Source organism: Tupaia chinensis, unplaced genomic scaffold (assembly GCF_000334495.1).
Source record: "Tupaia chinensis unplaced genomic scaffold, TupChi_1.0 Scaffold000067_1, whole genome shotgun sequence".
NCBI classification, from domain to species: Eukaryota; Metazoa; Chordata; class Mammalia; order Scandentia; family Tupaiidae; genus Tupaia; species Tupaia belangeri.
Window position 1 is genome coordinate 950,723 of NW_006159526.1, and position 18,635 is coordinate 969,357.

Below are 18,635 nucleotides of genomic sequence, written 5' to 3' on the forward strand. Positions count from 1 at the left end.
GCCCCCAACCACCAGGCAGCCCAAATCAGCCCCGCCCTCGCGTCCGCTTCCAGGGGGCCACAGGACCTGCTCCCTCACCTCCAACAGCTTTGCTCTAAACCACCTCCCAGGGAGGCCCCCTGACAGATCCACCCGAGGCACCACTCCCTGTTCCCCACACCCTGTTTTCCAAGGCACTTATCACTTGGGTGACCGTCTGCTTTTTACCTGCCTCCCCTCGGTGGGAGCCCTCCAGGGAAGGCCCTGGCTTGGTTCCCTTGTACGACCCTGCGGCACTCAGCCTGTGCTCAGGGACACACTTGTGGAGGAGCCAGTGCGTGAACTAAGGGACTTGCCTTTTGGCCCCAGCCACATACCCCAACCTCAGGCACATCCAAGTGGGACCACCCACGTCCCTCCCTCCCTCCAAGCAAGCACCTAGGAGGCACAGGGTCTGACGAGTCCCAGGGGACTCAGGGCTAGAGGTGTGCAGGCTCTACTGGAAATCAAGTGCTCTCCTCCCAAAGACCGCTCCGCTACAAGCCTGGAGCTGCTGCGGCCATTGTGCCAACAGAGGACAGAATGAAGCCTGCACAAGGCCAGGGTGGAGAAAAGAGGCTGCCTGAGTTCACCTCAGCTACAATCCATTCCCTTGTTTGCTTATGCCAGTCTGAGTGAGTTTTATGTCACAACTCTACCCACATCTGCCAAAATGGGGTGGCAGTGCTGCCCAGGAGTCAGGACCCGGGGCTTGAGATGATACCCTTACACGTGAGCTGGCGAGCGTTACTTCTCCTCCCGGATTCCTGAATTCCCACCCGTGAAATGAGGCTGGTAGCAACCCCAACCAAGGCTGTCCAGAGGATCTGTTGGGGGCAGGAAACAGCAGCAGCCAGCACTTTCAGAGGGAGCGCCGAGTACCCCTGGGGGCACTACTAGAATCACGTAACTTCCTTCCACCCACAAACCACCCAGTGAGGCAGGCCCTATTATCACCCCCAGTATATATTTTTTTTATTTTTTAAAAGAATTATTTAATTTTATCTGTTGTTATTTTTTTTTAATTTGACCAGAGAAAGGCAGAGAGAGAGAGAGAGACAGAGAGAGAGAGAGACAGAGAGAGAAAAGGAAAGCAGGAAAGCAAGCTGCCAGCTCCAGGGTTCGAACCACAGTCAGCCATGTGGGAGTCCAACACCCTTCACGGCCATGCCACCTACTGGCCCCACCCTCTGTTCTCCTTCATTTTTGCTATAAGGGTAAGTACACTCACTGAGGGGAGTCAAGAAAGTGGGAAACCTCTCCCCCACCCCCGATGGCCACACTTCAATCCCTCTCCATTCTCCTCTTGGGATTTAGGACATGCACCTGGCATGTTTCTCAAGCCACCAGATCGGGGACTAGAACCACAAAGTCAGCCATATGGGGATCCAACACCTTAATCTCCACACCATCTGATAGCCCCATCACCCCCAATTTATTAATTTTTTTTTTAGGTTTTGGCCATAGGGCACGTACACTCACTGGAGAGAAAGACAGTGAGGGAAAGTGAAAAATCATCCCCTGCCCCCAGGGCAAAATCCTCGCCACAATCCCTTCTCCATTCTCCTCCTGGGATTTTGGGTATGCACATATATGTGCCCCATGTGATTTTCTTTCTTTCTTTTTTTTTTTTTTGAGGTTTTTGCTACAGGGTGCGTGCGCTCGCCAGACAGAGAGAGACAGAGAGATAGAAAGTGAGAAATCACCCCCCGGGGGGATGGCCACGCCGCAATCCCTTCTCCTCCATTCTCCTCTCGGGATCTTGGGCACGCACGCACGCGTGCCCGGCGTGAGTTTAAGCCACTGGGTCCGGGACGCAAACCGCGGTCGACTACGTGGGAGTCCAGCGACATAGCCATTACGCTAACTGCTGGCCCCACCCGTGTGATTTTCTAACCACCATCAGCCATGTGGGAGGTCCAGCATCTTAACCACTACGCCACGTGCTGGCCCCTATTCCCAATTTAGAGATGAGGAAATGCAGGCCAAGAGAAGTGAAGGGACTTGCACAGGGTCACAAGGCCAGGCAGTGGCAGTGTTCCACAGAGGTCAGTGAAACTCCCAGCCCCACACACAGACTTCTGCGTCAATGGAGCTGATTCCAAACCAGGACCCCTTAGGCCCTAGTGTGTGGTGTGTGGCCTGGGACAAGTTACAACCTCCCTGGGCACAGGATCCTGCCTAAACCAGGGGACAAACCCTGCTGTTAAAAGGGGTTTTTTTTTTGAGGGACCAACAGTTAGCGTAATGGCTATGTCGCTGGACTCCCACGTAGTTGACCACGGTTCATGTCCCAGACCCGGTGGCTTAAACTCATGCCAGGCGTGTGTGTGTGTGTGCCCAGGATCCCGAGAGGAGAATGGAGAAGGGATTGCGTGTGGCCATCCCCCCTGGGGGGGTGATTTCTCGCTTTCTATCTCTCTGTCTCTGTCTGGCGAGCACATGCACCCTATAGCAAAAAAAAAAAAAAAAAACTTCTCCCAAAAAAAAGGAAAAAAAAATGTTTTTGGGGTGGCCAGCAGGTGGCATAGTGGTTAAGGCACTGGACTCCCAGAAGTTTGAATCCCAGATCCAGCAGCTTTAAACTCGAACCTCACACCAGGAGGGGACCAGCAGTTAGCATAATGGCTATGTCACTGGACCCCCATGTAGTTGACTGCGGTTCGCGTCCCGGACCCGGTGGCTTGAAACTCACACTGGGTGCGTGTGCGTACGTGCTCAAGATCCTGAGAGGAGAATGGAGGAGAAGAGATTGCGGCGTGGCCATCCCCCCTGGGGGGTGATTTCTCACTTTCTGTGTCTGTCTTTTTGGTGAGCACATGGGTCCTACAGCAAAAATCTCTCAAAAAAATTAAAAAAAGAAGAAAAAAGAAAAAGAGAGCAAAGAAAGGACCTGGCTAGCACTGTCCGCGGTGCTCAGCGCTCCGAGAACGCCAGCCACAGGCAGCTCTGCTGTGCCCAGCACGTGGCCTCTGGGGGCTGGCACAATCAGCCCTGGGAGGTAGGGGCCACCTTCAGCCCGTCTGGGAGCTGAGGAAAGTGGAGGGGAAGTCCATGCTATGGGCTCCCTTCACCTTTCACAAGCAGAACAGAAAGTAGAAGGCAAGTCAGGTCCCCTGCTCCCCCAGAGGACTTCTCAGCCCCACCCACTTCCTCCTCCCACCCAAACCCTTCCTCCTTCTGCCACAAGGGCAACCCTATCCTCTCCACTCAAGACCTAGGGAAGACCAACCAAGGCCTTTGGGCCCCGCTTCCAAGACCAGACAAGCCCTCTGGGCCCACATTCTTGACTCCTGTAGGCATGTGGGCTGGGGTGCAGGGGGCTGGGAGGAGCAGCACCCTTGCAAGGCCACCGAGGGCTGGTCACCACAAAGGCAGTGCAGAGCCCAGTGGCCAAGTTCCACAGACCTGGAGGTGAGTCCCAGTCCTGCCACTCTCTAGTGTGGGGCTTTGTCATGTGACCTCACCTCTCTGAGCCTGTTTCCCCATCTGAAAAACATAAACAAAAGGTCCCTCCTGTATTGTGGGATCATGAGGATTCAATGAGGCAACTCATAAAATGCTCGACTCGGGACCAGCAGTTAGCATAATGCTATGTCACTGGACTCCCACGTAGTCGACCGCGGTTTGAGTCCAGGACCTGGCAGCTTAAACTCATGCAGGGTGCGTGTGCGTGTGCCCAAGATCCCGAGAGGAGAATGGAGGAGAAGGGATTGCAGCATGACCATCCCCCCCCGGGGGTGGGGGCAATTTCTCGCTTTCTGTCTCTCTCTCTCTGTTCTTTCTGGAGTGCACACGCACCCTATAGCAAAAAGCTTGACTTAGGGCCTACAACAGAGAAGGCATCCAGAAATAGGAACTGTGATTTCAACATCCACCTCTCTACTCCATGGCCCCTGCCTAAGCCTCCACCTCTCTCACCCGGGCTCCTGAGCCAATCCTGTCCCTCACCAAACCCGCCAACCTCTATGACATTCTCTTGCTGCCAGCCCTCCACCCATGGCCATGTTCTCTCAGCACATGCCTCACTCACAAACGACCGGCCCGCCTCCTCTGCCCAGAGCACCCCAACCACCCACAGAGGACCAGCTCACAGGACCCCACATCCTGTCCAGCTGAAGCCTCTCCCAGCTCACCCTTCTCCACAGCACCAATCGTCAGCACTGGGATGTAAATTACGGCCATGGTATAATGTCGTCTCTTTACCGTGGGTAACATGCCCCCCCAGCATGGGGGTTGGAGAGGACAGGGCTAGGGCACTCACGTGTGTCCCCAATCTCTCACCTGGCATACACTTAAGAAGTGCCAGGCATGCTGGGGCGACCTGAGGGCCCTGCCTAAGTGGGACAGGGAGATGAGGAAGTCACACCGAAGGAGCACTCCCGTATGCCAGGCCTTGCTCAAGGGCTTTCGCTAGCTTAGCCTAGCTCACCCTCAGAGCACTTTCATCATCCCCCTCTATAGATGAGGAAATCCCTCAGCAGGCCCCAGGCCCCGGGCCAGCTTCTGATCTGGAGATACAATCTCAGGACCCCGAGGAAGAGGACGGGCAGGCTCCACCATGGAAGAGAAGACAACGAGCAGCCTGAGCCGGCGCCCCACCCCGGCCCAGAGTCACATGCATGTGTGCGCCCTCTCCTTTACTCCTCACAAAATAACAACAGGCAGCGCTTACGTGGTAGAACGCTCTTCACACACACTGACCCCTTTGATCGTCCCCACAACTTCATGAGATAACGCTGTTGTTATCCCCATTCTGCAGAAGGGGAAACTGAGGTGCAGTGTTGAGTCATCTGCCCAAGGCCACACAAGCAGGAAGTGGCAGAGCTGGAATTCCACCTGAGGTGCCCAGCTCCAGAGAAAGAGCTAAGTACCCCGCTCCTGTTGGCTGCCTCTACACGACCACACCTACAAAGGCATGATTAGCAGACATTCTAAGGGTGGGCGGGGAATTAGAGTGAGTTACAATCTACACTGAAAGCACCAGAGAAGCCCTCTCCAGGAAATGACATCTGGTGTGCATGGGAAGGGAACAGCAGGTTTAGACAGGGAAACAAGACAGAAAGGGAGAATGGCATCCCGTGAGGAGGGAGGAGCCATGTCCAAGTCCAAGGAGAAATGAAGTCGGGCGTTTGCAGGCTGAGGGGCTGGTGTGGCCAGAACAGGGTGGAGGAGGAAAAGGGCCTGGGGAGAATAGGCGGCAGTCCAAGAGTCTGGGCGGGCTCAGCAGCACAGCACCAAGCCCAGGGTCTCTGGAACCACCACTCCTCTCTGCACCTCAGTGGCCTTCTCCACAAAACGAGGCTCCCCTAGCCTCTGTTCTCGCAAAGCTACCACAAGAGTGCCATGGCTAAACGCAATTAAGAGCCACGGCCTGAGCCTGGCAGGCAGGACAGGCCCTCCCAACTTGAAGCAGTAGGCTGACAGGAACAGAACCAGAGCAGCAGAAGGGGAGGACCACGGAGACTATCGGAATGGGAGCAGTCAACATGGATGGGAGTGGATGGCCTGCTCCACACCTGGAGGTGAGGCCAAGGTACAAAAGCAGCTGGCACCTGGGACCAGCAGATGACGTATGGTTATGCTGCTGGATTCCCACATAGTCGATGGCGCTTTGAGTCCCGGACCCAGTGGCTTAAACTCACGGTGGCAGTGTGTGCGTGTGTGCCCAAAATCCCGAGACGGGAATGGAAGAAAAGGGATTGTAGCATGGCCACCTCCTCTTGGGGGTGATTTCTTGCTTTCTGTCTCTTGTCTCTCTCTAGCAAGCACACACACCATAACACTAACTTCTTCTTTTAAAAAAAAAAGAAGGCAGCTGGCACCTGTGTGACCTGTGACCTGGCCAGGCTGGGGCTGGCTGAACCCTTTCCACCCTGGCAGTTGGGAGGAAGTGAGCCCTGGCTGCAGAGGAGTGCTGCTTCTGCTTCCTACACCTGGGTGGGCCCCAGCACGCTCCTGTGCCCACACCCACTCACACCCAGTCACCCTCTCCTCTGGGGCAGAACAGGGCACAGAAGGAAGCGGGCGGAGCTACCCCACAGGACCAGGGTGCAGTTGGAGGGAGCAGACTCTGGGCTAGGGGAGCAGTTTGGGAGCCCAGAGATGAGCCTCGCTAAGGTCTTCCCTCTCACAGGTCTTAGCTGAGTGGACTGGGCTCAAAGAGGACCTGTGCTCTCACAGCCCTGGGGAAGGGGCTGGGAGTTCTGATCATGGTGGAGAGAGCAAGCCAGTATCCTTCAACAGAAAGACCTCGTGCCCCACACCTCGCTGAGACACCAGGGCCATCGCTGCCCTCTTGGGACCCTCCCCAGCCCCCTGCTTCACACTTGCCTCACTCCGATCTCTTCCTTACAACCCAGCCAGAGTCACGTAAAGGCAGTTTCAACAACCACTGAATTAGCGAACTGAGGCAAAGAGAAGAAGCTACCGCCAACTGCAGAGATAAGCGGCCACTGCCTGCTTCTTGCTGCAAGAACACAATACCACCTGGGGGGCTGGGCAGTGGCACTGTGGTGAAAGGCGGCGTCCTGCAGTGCTGACCCACATGGAGGGTTCCCGGGTCATGTCAGCCCTCCCCGAGTAGTCAGGGACAGTGTGCCCATGAGCCAGGGCTAACTAAAACTGGATCTGAACAGTAGCGTCAAAACCCTTTGGTGGTGGGACCAGCAGCTGGCGTGGTGGTTAAGGCACTGGACATTCCCACATGGCTGACCACGGTTTGAGTCCCAGACCTAGCAGCTTGCTTTCTCACTCTGTCTCTCTCTGGTCAAATTAAATGAATGAATAAATAAAATAAAATAAATAATTATATTTAAAAAAATAAACCCTTTGGTGGTTCTGTCTCTCTTACTCATGGAAGAGAGAAACTTTAAAATAAAATACAATTCTATCTGGGAGATGCACTTGAAAGAAACAGAGCAGCAGCCATGATCGATCAAGCCTCTCCGGACCCAACTAATTTTCAGGAAATACAAACAGGGAAACACGCTGAACCAACCCTACGGGGCAATGACCTTGGCAAAACTCAGACTTGGGGAATGCTGTGGACACTGCTTTTTATTTTTTTGGAGAGGTTTTTGCTATAGGGTGCGTGCGCTTGCCAGAAAGACAGAGACAGAGAGACAGAAAGCGAGAAATCACCCCCCGGGGGGTGGCCATGCCACAATCCCTTCTCCTCCATTCTCCTCTCAGGATCTTGGGCATGCACATACACGTGCCCAGAGTGAGTTTAAGCCACTGGGTCCGGGACTTGAACCACGGTCGACTACATGGGAGTCCAGCGACATAGCCATTACGCTAACTACTGGTCCCGGGACACTGCTTTTTGACAAATAGTGTAGGAGCGGAGGAATCCCAGAGATGAGATGGAAGAGAACTAGCAATTATGAGATGAATGGAAATTTAAGCACTGATTAGATACCTGATAGTAAGGAATTACCATTAGCAATTTTTTGGGTGTGACAGTTTCAAAGACTTATCTTTTAGAAATCTACAGTGGAATGTTTATAGATGAAACAATAGGACAACTGGAATGACTCCAAAACAGCAGAGTTGAGGAGCAGGGCCAATGAGACAAGATCAGCCACAGGCTGATGTCTGAAGCTTGGTGACAGGGATGTGGGGATTCATTACCGAAGTCTATGTGCTTTGGTAGACTTTCCATAAGAAGAGTTGGCAACGGGGAACGAAGCTGATCTTGGCAAATTCTCCATTATTTACAGAAATGCAATACCCAGGCCCATAACTCACAAGGCCCTACAGGATCAGCCCTGGTGATATCCCTTGCCCCCACCTGCTTAGTCTCTTGCTGACTCCCTCCATTCCAGCCTCAGAAGCTGCTTCATCAGCCCTTGACCACCACCACCCAGCCTTTGCTCCGGCTGCCGCCTCTATCTCAAAGGCCTTTCCGCAACGCCTGACAGTTCTTACTTTCTCCTCCCACCTGAACACAAGCTTGATGAGGGCAGGAGCCTCCCACCCCACTGCTCCCGGCACAGAACATGCGCCTCTAAACACATACAGGAGGGCAGACGGTGCAGAGTCAAGAGCCATGCTAGGAGAGGCTGAGCCACATGGGAAGATTCCAGATTCGTGTCCACAGACCTTCCAGAGTATGTGGACATCCACATGACCATGATCTGGAGATAGCTAAGGCCAGGCCAGAATGGACCCTCCTGGGGGTGCAGCTTTACCCCTTTACCCTGTGGCTCCTTGCTCATGGAGAAAACAAATTTGTAACATACACATGGAATAAGTAAATGAAAAACCCCAAACTCCGGCCAGCTCAGCCCCTGCCACTCTTCCTTCCCTTTGCACAACGGGGGCTGTCACTCCTACGTCAACGTTGGGCTACCTTTGAGAATTCAAGGCCAGTTGCGTCATATGCCCAGCAGAGTATCCAGTGGATGGCCCTGAGGGATGTAGAAACCCAGAGGTCCCATGTCTAGTCCTGCGTCTCTAAGGGCCCTCCCCACACTCTCAGGCACTGGGGAGTTCAGTTCTATCTCCTGGTGGAGGGCAACTGACTTCACAAGGTCAAGTCCCATGAGTGATGCAGGTGAAGAAGGGGTGGGGGGGTGGTGGGAGGGATGGTTTTTGGGGAAAAAAATTTAACAGACTCAAAAATGGGACAGTTGGAGCCAGCAGACGGCATGGAGGTTAAGGCACTGGATCTCACACAGCAGACTACACGGTTCGATTCTCAATCCCAAAGGTTTGAAGATCATGCAAGGGCACATGTACATGTGTGCCCAAAAGTCCAAGATGGAGGAGAAGGGATGTGGCACAGCCATCCCCCAGGGGTGTGATTTCACATACAGCACCCCCACCTGTCTCTTGTCTCTGGCAAGTACACACACCCTACAACAAAAAAACAAAAACAAACAAAAAAACAGAGAGTTATCTGTTGAGGATGAAGTGTGATAGTATTTTTGACTTGTGTGACATTCAATATGTGTATGCTTTAAAAAATTATATTGTGGGACTAGCAGTTAACGTAATGGCTATGTCGCTGGATTCCCATGGTCCAGTCGACCGTGGTTCAAGTCTCGGACCCGATGGCTTAAACTCACGCTGGGCGCATGTGCATGCGTGTCCAAGATCCCAAGAGGAGAATGGAGGAAAAGGGATTGCAGCATGGCCATCCCCCCTGGGGGTAGGGAGAGTGATTTCTGGCTTTCTGTCTGTCTCTGTCTTTCTGGCGAGTGCATGCACCCTGTAGCAAAAAACCTCTATAATTTTTTTTTTTTAATTCAAAAATAAACCATATTGTATGGTTAAAATAATTCTTAAAAAAAAAAAAAGTGGCTGGCAGGTGGCATAGTGGTTAATGGCACAAAAGGGCGCTAGACTCCCACATGGCTGATCACGGTTTGAGTCCTGGACCTGATGGCTTGCTTTCTGGCTTTCCCTTTCTCTCTTTCTTGCTCTTGCTCTGCCCCTCTCTGGTCAAATTAAAATAAATAAAGTTAAAACAAAATAATTCTTAAAAAAAAAAAAAAAACCCCACCACATTCTATGCTGTAAAAACGTACAATGATTAAGTGTGAATGTTAATTTGAATCATTTAGGGGCAGGGACAGCAGGCCTCTCTGGTCAGTTAGCTCAAGAGGGACCTCCTTCTGCCCTGGATTTGGACCTCGTTGCCCCGTGAAAGTTAAGTCATCCCCATTTTTCAGAGAAGAAAACTGGGGCCCAAATGGGGAGAGCCTTATTTCAGCCCCACCCCACCTGGTGAGTCAGCAGACCTGCTTACCAGGCTCCGGCAAGCCCCAGCCACGCCCTGATGAACAAGCTCCTGGCCTTGGGGAAGAGACCTAAAGCCTGGCTTGGCCTACCCTGTCCTCCCTCAGGCAGTAACTCTCCAGCTCACCAAGCCAGCCTGGTGGCTCTGATAATTACTGCCCGACTTGGGGTAGTCACCACCAGGCGGCCGCCCCCCAAGCCAGGAGCTGTGTGGGGACACAGGGCTGACTCTATTGGTCTGTTCCTCATGACAGCACCCAGCCCAGAGATCTGCAGCCTCATCTATCCCGAAAAGAGAATGGAGGAGAAGGGACTGCAGTGTAGCCATGCCCCCTGGGGGATGATTTCTCACTTTCTGTCTCTGTCTCCCTCTGTCTCCCTGGCAAGTGTATGCACTTACAGCAAAAATCTCTCTAAAAAAATAATAATTAAAAATAAATAAATAAATAAAACTAGGGGAAGGAATGAGCAAATGAGCCCTTCTACAGCTCCCCCCCATCACAGAAATAAGATCCGGTACTCCAGGGCCCTCCTGCCTCATCTCCCTATCTCACCCACAAAGCCCCTGCTCCCAGCAGGCCCAGTCACCCTGGCCCATCACTGTACTCTGCCAGCAACACCCTTCCTAAGCCCTGCCAGCTTCCTCCAGCTTGTCCCAGAGGCGGCATCCCTACAGGGAAACTGGGCTGGCCAGAGGGCTCCCTGGCACACCCCAGGTCCTTGAGCTCACTACCTGTGGCAGCTGTCATGCCAGCCTGGCTGTCACCTTCGTCTGTCTCCCTTGCAGCTATGGAAGCCACTTATCTGATCCCGTCTACATCCCCGGGCTTACCGAATGCAGAGAATGGAGCACAGCAGATGGGGAAGGGAGGTCATGGTGGTGCCCCCGCCCCCCTCAACCAAGCTGAAATCCTCAAGGACAGATCTGAGCACAAGTCTTCTTCAGCCTGTTGGCGGTGGCCCCACATCCAAACTCGCCCTTATCTTCTTAGCCTACTCCTGCCTCCTCCACCTCTCCTTGCTGAATGGCACAGCCTCCTTGCTCATGTCCCTGCTCCACGTTACGCAGGCTACGCACTATGCACCTGACAGTGCATGTGCCGGGCCCAGCAGGGTCCTGAGCCCTTTATAAGCCCTAGCTCACCTATTCACTGTTCTCCTGATGTAGAGTTCCTTTAAAAAGAGGTTACCACTCAAAACCCTCTGACGGCGCATGACGCACAGTGACACCCAAGCAGCCAGGCTCCACTGCCCTGCCCGGCCCGGCTCCTCCGTCGGCCTTCACCTCTCCTCTTGGCTCCTGTCACTGTCTACACTGACCTGTGTTTCCCCAGCGGGTCACCTGCTCCACGAGGGCAGAGACCTCACTGATGCATCTGCGTCCCCACACACTGCCCAGCCCCAGGGTACTAGGTGGCTAAAGCCTTCTTTCCTCACAACCAGCCTGGCTGGGAGGTACAGGTAGCTTCACTTTACAGATGTGGAGAAGGAGACACAGGGAGGTTTAGTCACCTGCCTGAGAACATGGAGCTTGTTTAAGTGTCGAGTCCAACATGGGAATCGCGGGGCATGCCTGGAGCAGTGCCTGGCCATTCTGCGACTGTGTCACCACGTTGCCTCGGCCAGCCTTAAGCTACCAGGCTCCTGCCTCACCTTTATGCTTAAGCTGCCAGGATTACAGGCACATACCACTGTGCCTGGCGAGGGGCCTCATTTTTTAACTACTGTAGTACTTCACCACTGGATGACAAACAACTATCAAATATATGAACCCCTATAGATGGCTGCTGAATAAATAAATGAAACAGGTACTGGGGGTCACCAGGGAAGGCTTCCTGAAGGAGACAGCATAGGACCTACTCCTCTGACAGAGGCAGGCTTGTAGACAAGCAAGATGGCAAAGGAAGGACGGGAATCCCCATGTGCTGAACAGGATGGAAGCCGGGCACGTCTGCCAGGTGTGATGCACCCCGAAGGCCCACCTCTCCCGCCCGCTGATTCGACAGCTGGCCCTGGCACAACACACGTGCTCCCAAAGCCCACAGACACCTACCACAGGTCACCTTGCCTTCCGAGGCCGGCCTGGCTGGCTCCTGCTGCTGTGGGGTGGCCGGCCCTCCTCTCCGCCGCCGTCTGGCACCACCACTGGGCCGGCCCCTACTCCGCCGCTGCCGCTTGGTTGGTGGGGAGCCTGCAGGGAGGAAGATAGGGCAGGCTGAGAAAAGGATGACAAGTGGAGTGCTATGGTGGGTGCCTGGAGGGAGTCTGAGGCTGGTCTCGGTGCTGAGAGCCTTAAAGAGAGTCTCCTGACCTCCCTGCCTCGGAAGCCCTGTCTAGAAGATGAGGAACACCACCTGGCATCATCCAGAAGGGCAGACTCGTACACCCCAGCCCCCAGCAGGCCCACTCCAGGCCTGACCTTGAAGAATCCCCTGCACACTCACACCAGAGACAAGTGCGACAACAGCCACCAGGGAACTATTTATTCATTTATTATTTAACTTTAATTACTGAACTACTTATTTATTTTAATTTGACCAGAGAGGGTCAGAGAGAGAGAGGAAGTGAGAAAGAAAGCCGCTAGGTCCGAGACTCAAACCACGGTCAGCCATGTGGGAGGCCAATACCTTCAACCATCACGCCACCTGCCAGCCCCATGATGCGTAGTTTATAATCGTGAAAACCGCACACAATGTAAGTGTCCAACAGAAGAAATGGGAACGTAGAGCAGGTCCCCAGATCAACTGTCTAGCAGACTAAAGCCAGGTGCAAAAGTATGTACGCAGTGCTGCCCCTCCCACAGGAGGAAGACTAATAAGGCAGCCTTAAAAGAAGTCATGGAAAATGCATATTATGCTAAAACTATGTACAGATTTCAAGTCTTTTGCACCAAAATAAATTCTGCACTTTAAATTTTCCACGAATTTTTAAAGATTTATTTATTAATTCCATTTGTCATTATTTCTTAATTTGACCAGAGAGAGAAAGGGAAAGGGAGAAAGTAAGCTGCCAGGTCTGGGACTCGAACAGTGGCCAGCCATGTGGGAATCCACTACCTTTCACCACCATGCCACCTGCCAGCCTACCACGAATTTTTTTTTAAAGAATTATTTTTTATTTAACTTTATTTGTTATTATTACTTTCCGGTTTGATCAGAGAGAGACAGAGAGAGAAAGGGAAAGTGAGAAAGGAAGCCACCAAGTCCAGGACTTGATCCACAGTCAGCCATGTGGGAGTACAGCATCCCAGTCACCAAGCCACCTGCCAGCCCCACAAATGTTTTTTAACAACTTACAGAGAAACTTTATTGTTCTATTTTTATTTATTTTTAAACCTTTTTTTTTTTTTTTTTTTTTTAAAGACTTATTAAGGGATGGCAGGCAGCATGGTGGTTAAAGGCACTGGACTCCCACATGGCTGACCACAGTTCAAGTCCCAGATCTAGTGGCTTGCTTTCCACGTTCTCTCTGTCTCTCTTCTGTCTTTTTTTGGTCAAATTAAAAATAACAATAGTGTGGGAACCAGTAGTTAGCGTAATGGCTATGTCGCTGGACTCCCACGTAGTCGACCGCGGTTCGTATCCCGGACCCGGTGGCTTAAAATTCACGCCAGGCACGTGTGCGTGCGTGCCCAAGATCCCGAGAGGAGAATGGAGAAGGGATTGCAGTGTGGCCATCCCCCCTGGGGGGTGATTTCTCGCTTTCTGTCTCTGTCTCTGTCTGTCTGACGAGCGCACGCACCCTATAGCGAAAACCACTCCAAAAAAATAAAAAATAAAATAACAATAGTGATAAAATAAAGAAAACAATTATTTAAAACAAAATTGTTCATTTATTCATCTATTATTATTTTTTAATTTCACCAGAGAGCTAGAGAGAAAAAGAGAAAATGAAAAAGCAAAACCCCAGGTCCAGGACTTGAACCACAGTAGGCCATGGGAGAGTCCAGTGCACTTTAACCACCGTGCCACCTGCTGGCCCCCTCATTTTTTTTTTTAAAGTTTTCTTTCTATAGGATGCTTGCACTCACTGGAGAGACAGAAAGCAAAAAATTGGGATCAGCAGATGGCATAATGGTTACATCGCTGGACTCTGTCTGTCTGTCTCTGTCTCTTCAACCGAGCACACACACACTCTAGCAAAAATCTCTCTGGAAAAAATAAATAAAAAATAAGAAAAGAAAGTGCACACATTCTGGTTTGAGCCAAGTTTTAAGGCGCCAGGTCTGGGAACCACAGTCAACTAATGGGAGTCCAGTGACATAACCATGATGCTTTCTGCTGGTCCCTTTCCAAGAACCTTTTCTGTTTTTAAAAAATTGTTTAGTTTTATTTATTTTTATTATTTTTTAATTTGACCAGAGAGAGAGAGAGAAAGAAAGTGAGAAAGCAAGCTGCCAGGTCCTGAACTTGAACCACGGTTGGCCACGTGGGAGTCTAGTGCCTCAACCACCACTCTACCTGCCAACCCCTTCGCAAAGTTTCTAAAGTCACTCTGTATGTATTTGCAAGATCAAACACTAAAAGGGCAAATTAGAAATAAATTAAATAGATTACCTAGTTGGGTGGGAGGTAATAGCAAAAGTGACAAGTCTAAGAACACCTTTTTACATATTTTACATACTAAAAAGTTTTGACTTTTTTTTGGGGGGGGGGGAGGTTTTTGCTATAGGGCGTGTGCGCTCACCAGACAGAGAGAGACAGAGAGACAGAAAGCGAAAAATCACCCCCCAGGGGGGATGGCCATGCCACAATCCCTTCTCCTCCATTCTCCTCTCGGGATCTTGGGCACGCACGCACACGTGCCCGGCGTGAGTTTTAAGCCACCGGGTCTGGGATGCGAACCGCAGTCAACTACGTGGGAGTCCAGTGACATAGCCATTACGCTAACTGCTGGTTCCCAAAAGTTTTGACTTTTGAGTCACTTAACTGTTTTCACAGACTAAAAAGCTTAAAAAGAAACAAACCAGACCAGCCAGTGGTAGATTTTGAGTCCTAGACCCAGAAGCTTGAGAAACACGCTGGGTGGATGTGTGTGTGTGTGCCCAAAATCCTGAAAGGAGAGAGAAATAGAGAAGAGATTGAGGTGTGACTCTCCATACAGGATGCTTTCTCACTTTCTGTCTCTCTCTCTGGCAAGTGCATGTGCCCTCTAGCAAATAAACAAAAAGCAGCAACAGGGGCAAGTGAGTGGCATGGTGGTTAAGGTGCTGGACTCCCACGTGGCCAGCGACGGTTCAAGTCCCAAATCTGATGGTTCTCTCTCTCTCTCCCCCTGTGGTGAGTGCATATGCCCTACAGCAAATTTAATAATAATGCTGATAATTAAAGTAAAAAAAAAAATAGGGGCCATGGAGGTTAAGGCTGCTAGACTCCCATAGTTTGGGTCCTGAACCTGGCAGCTTGCTTTCTCTCTCTCTCTCTCTGTCCCTCTATGGTAAAATTAAGTTAAAACAATAATTCTTAAAAAAAAAATAAAAGGACAATTTTTTTAAAAAGGAAAAAACAACAACAACAAATAGGGTCAGCCAGGTGGTGTGGTGGTTAAGGCAGCTGGATCCCACCTGGTCAACTGTGTGGTTTGAGTCCCAGACCCAGCAGCTTGAAAGACATGCCGGACATGTGTCTGTGCACACCCAGACCCCTGAGAGGAGAATGGAGGTGAGGAGACTGCGGCATGATCATTCCCCCAGTGGTTTCTCACTTTCTCTGCCTCTCCAGCAAACACATACACACTAGTAAATTAAATAAGTAAACAAAAGAAACAAACCACAAAACAAAACACAAATAGAAACAAATGAATCTTACTGTATATATAACTGGTAACAGAAATACTCAGAGTAAAGAATTATTTCCAGTAACTCTGAAGAACATTCTGACTATAAACTAGGCCAGCAGGTGGCCTGATGGTTAAGGTGCTGGATACTCCCACATGACCATCCACGGTTCGAGTGCTGGAACTGGCGGCTGGCTTTCTCACTTTCCTTCTCTGTGTGTCTGTCTTTCTCTGGTCAAATAAAAATAAATGAAGGAATGAATAAAATTAAAGAACATTCTGACTGTAAACTCTCAGTGGTTAGAGACCAAGAACCACAAATAATTCTTATGTGTCATTCAGCAAATATAGTCAGTACTGACACTGACTTTGTCGTTTTGATGACTATTATTGTTATAAAACAAAGCAAATAGAGCCAGCCCATTGCATAGTGGTAAAAGCAGCTAGATTCTACACACTGACTGTGTGGTTCGAGCCCTGGACCCAACGGCTTAAAAAACACCCTGGGCGCAAGTATGTGGATGCCCCCAAGCCTGAAAGGAGGAAGAGAAGGGACTGCAGTGTGGCCAGACCCCATGGCGGTGCTTTCTCTCCTCTCTCTTCCCTCCCTCCCTCCCTCCGGCCCGCCCTCTCTCTCTCCCTCTCTCTCCTCCTCTCCCTCCTCCTCGCCCTCCCTTTCTCTTCTCTGATGATACACACACTCTCTAGTTAAAAAAAAAGGAAAAATATATATTATCTCCTTGTTATTATACATAAACATTTTTAGTTTAAGAGAGACTGATATGTTAATTTTAATTTGAAAACACTAAGAGGAACTTTTTTTTAAAGATTTATTTAATTTTTATTTATTTATTTTTCTATTTTTTTTAAATGTGTCTAGAGAGAGACACAGAGAGAGATGGTGAGAAAGCAAGCCACCAGGTTCAAGACTCAAACCACGGTCAGCCATGTGGGAGTGTCCAGTGCCCTAATCACCATGCCACCTGCTGGTCCCCTAAGAGGAACTTTTTAAAAAGCATGTTGTCTAGCACTATTCACTACAATCCCAGAAGCAATTCACACACTTAATACCCAGTTCTTGGTCCCTAAATACCATGGCCTCTAAAAGAAATCCAGCTCCTTGAAAACTAGATGATTCTGGGGCTGACAGGTGGTGTGGTGGTTAAGGGAGCTGGACTCCTAAATGGCTGACCATGGTTCGAGTCCCAGACCTGGTGGCTTGCCTTATTTTTCTGCACTCTCTCTCTGTCTGTCCCTCTCTGGTCATATTAAAATAAATGAATAAAGTTAAATAATTCTTTAAAACAAAACAAACAAACAAAAAAAACTAGATGATTCTAAAGCTGAGGAAGGGTAAGTTCAAAGTGAGTCAGGATATCTTTTTTTTTAAATAATTATTTTATTTTTTTCATCATCGTTTTATTTTACTTTTATGGAGGTTTTTATTTTTTTATTTATTTTTTTTTTCTGTAGGGCGCGTGAGCTTGCCAGAAAGAGAGAGACAGACAGAAAGAGAGAAACCATCCTCCTGGTTGGATGGACAAGCCGCAATCCTTTCTCCTTCATTCTCCTCTCGGGATCTTGGGCACGCACGCACATGTGCCCAGTGTGAGTTTAAGCCACCGAGTCCGGGACTTGATCCATGGTCGGTTGGCTACATGGGAGTTCAGCGACTTAGCCATTACGCTAATTGCTGGTTCCTTGTTTTGCTTTTTTTTTAAAAAAAGTTGACCAGAGAGAGGGAAAATGAGAATGCAAGTGGCCAGGTCCAAGACTCAAACCGCAGTGGGAGTCCAGTGGGAGTCCAGCCACCTTAACTACCACGCTACCTGCCAGCCCTAAGTCAGGTATCTTGCAGGGTCACAAAAGCAGAAAACACCCAAAAAAGTGATGGGGAGACAATGAAAAACACAGAGGATAGCCAATTTGAGCCTCAGGAAAAATGCATATTGACATACTACATGAGTTCAAAGTGATAATCAAAAAAGAAAAAGGTAAAGAAACAAAAAGGAAAACTCCTCTTCAAAGAATTTCAACTAAAAGTAGAAAGAAAATATTTTTAAGAATTATTTTTATTTAACTTTATTCATTTATTCATTTTAATTTGACCAAAGAGAGAGAGAGAGAGAACGAGAGAGAGGAAAAGTGAGAAAGTAAGCCACTTAGGTCTAGGACTCGAACTGCGGTCAGTCATGTGGGAGCATCCAGCACTTTAACCACCATGCCACTTGCTGGTCCTAAGAAATTTTTTAAAAGGATTATTTTTTATTTAATTTTACTCAACTTTTTTTTTTTTTTTTAAACTTGACCAGAGAGAGAGACAAAAAGTGAGAAAGCAAGCCACCAGGTTCAGGATTCAAACTGTGGTCAGCCAAGTGGGAATCCAGCCCCTTAACCACCATGCCACCAGCTAGCCCCGAGAAAATAAAGAATTAAAAAATCATTTCACAAACGCCAATGTGATAACTAGTTCAGACAGGGCTCACCAATGAATGCTAAACCTCTGGGTTTAGGAAATGGAATGGGCGAAAGAGTCATCCCATAGATTGCTTATAGCTGTAATTGTCACTAAACGTAGTATTTGCCCTTTGCAGTACACAAAAATGGCAGACTTCACCTTATCCACGTAATCAAACTTTCCCACTCAAAGAGGGAAAACCAGGGGACCAACAGATGGCATAACAGTTACATCACTGAACTCCCATTGTGGCCAACTATGGTTCAAGTCCCAGACCCGGCGGCTTAAACTCACACTGGGTGCATGTGTGTGCACGCTCAGAATCCCAAGAGGAGAATGGAGGAGAAGGGACTGCAGCATGGCCACCTCCCCTGGCGGATTTGTTACTTTCTGTCTCTCTGTGTCTCCAGTAAGCATATCCGCCCTATAGCAAAATGTGTTCTCTCTCTCAAAAAAAAAAAAAGGGAGGGAAAACCAGATCTTAAGTAGTTTGTGATGTGCTTCAATACAAAGCAGACAGACAGCATCAACCAAGGAGTATTTCTGCCAAAAACATGTAAACGTAATCTTTTTTTTTTTTGGGGAGGTTTTTGCTTTAGGGGGGGGGGTGCCTCCCAAAAAAGGAGAGACAGGAAGC

The 18,635-nt window shown here is 49.8% G+C and overlaps 1 protein-coding gene across 4 annotated transcripts in view; it reads right to left on the reverse strand.

The window, feature by feature from the left end:
- The window catches only part of DEDD2 (death effector domain containing 2), a 23,656-nt gene that overhangs the window by 1,338 nt on the left and 3,683 nt on the right, over positions 1-18,635 (reverse strand). For all 4 annotated transcript variants that reach the window (XM_006142004.2, XM_027766746.1, XM_027766742.1 and 1 more), the window contains exon 5: positions 11,819-11,956. In XM_006142004.2, the coding sequence (XP_006142066.1) occupies positions 11,819-11,956 (138 nt within the window). The remainder of the gene's footprint in view (positions 1-11,818; positions 11,957-18,635) is intronic.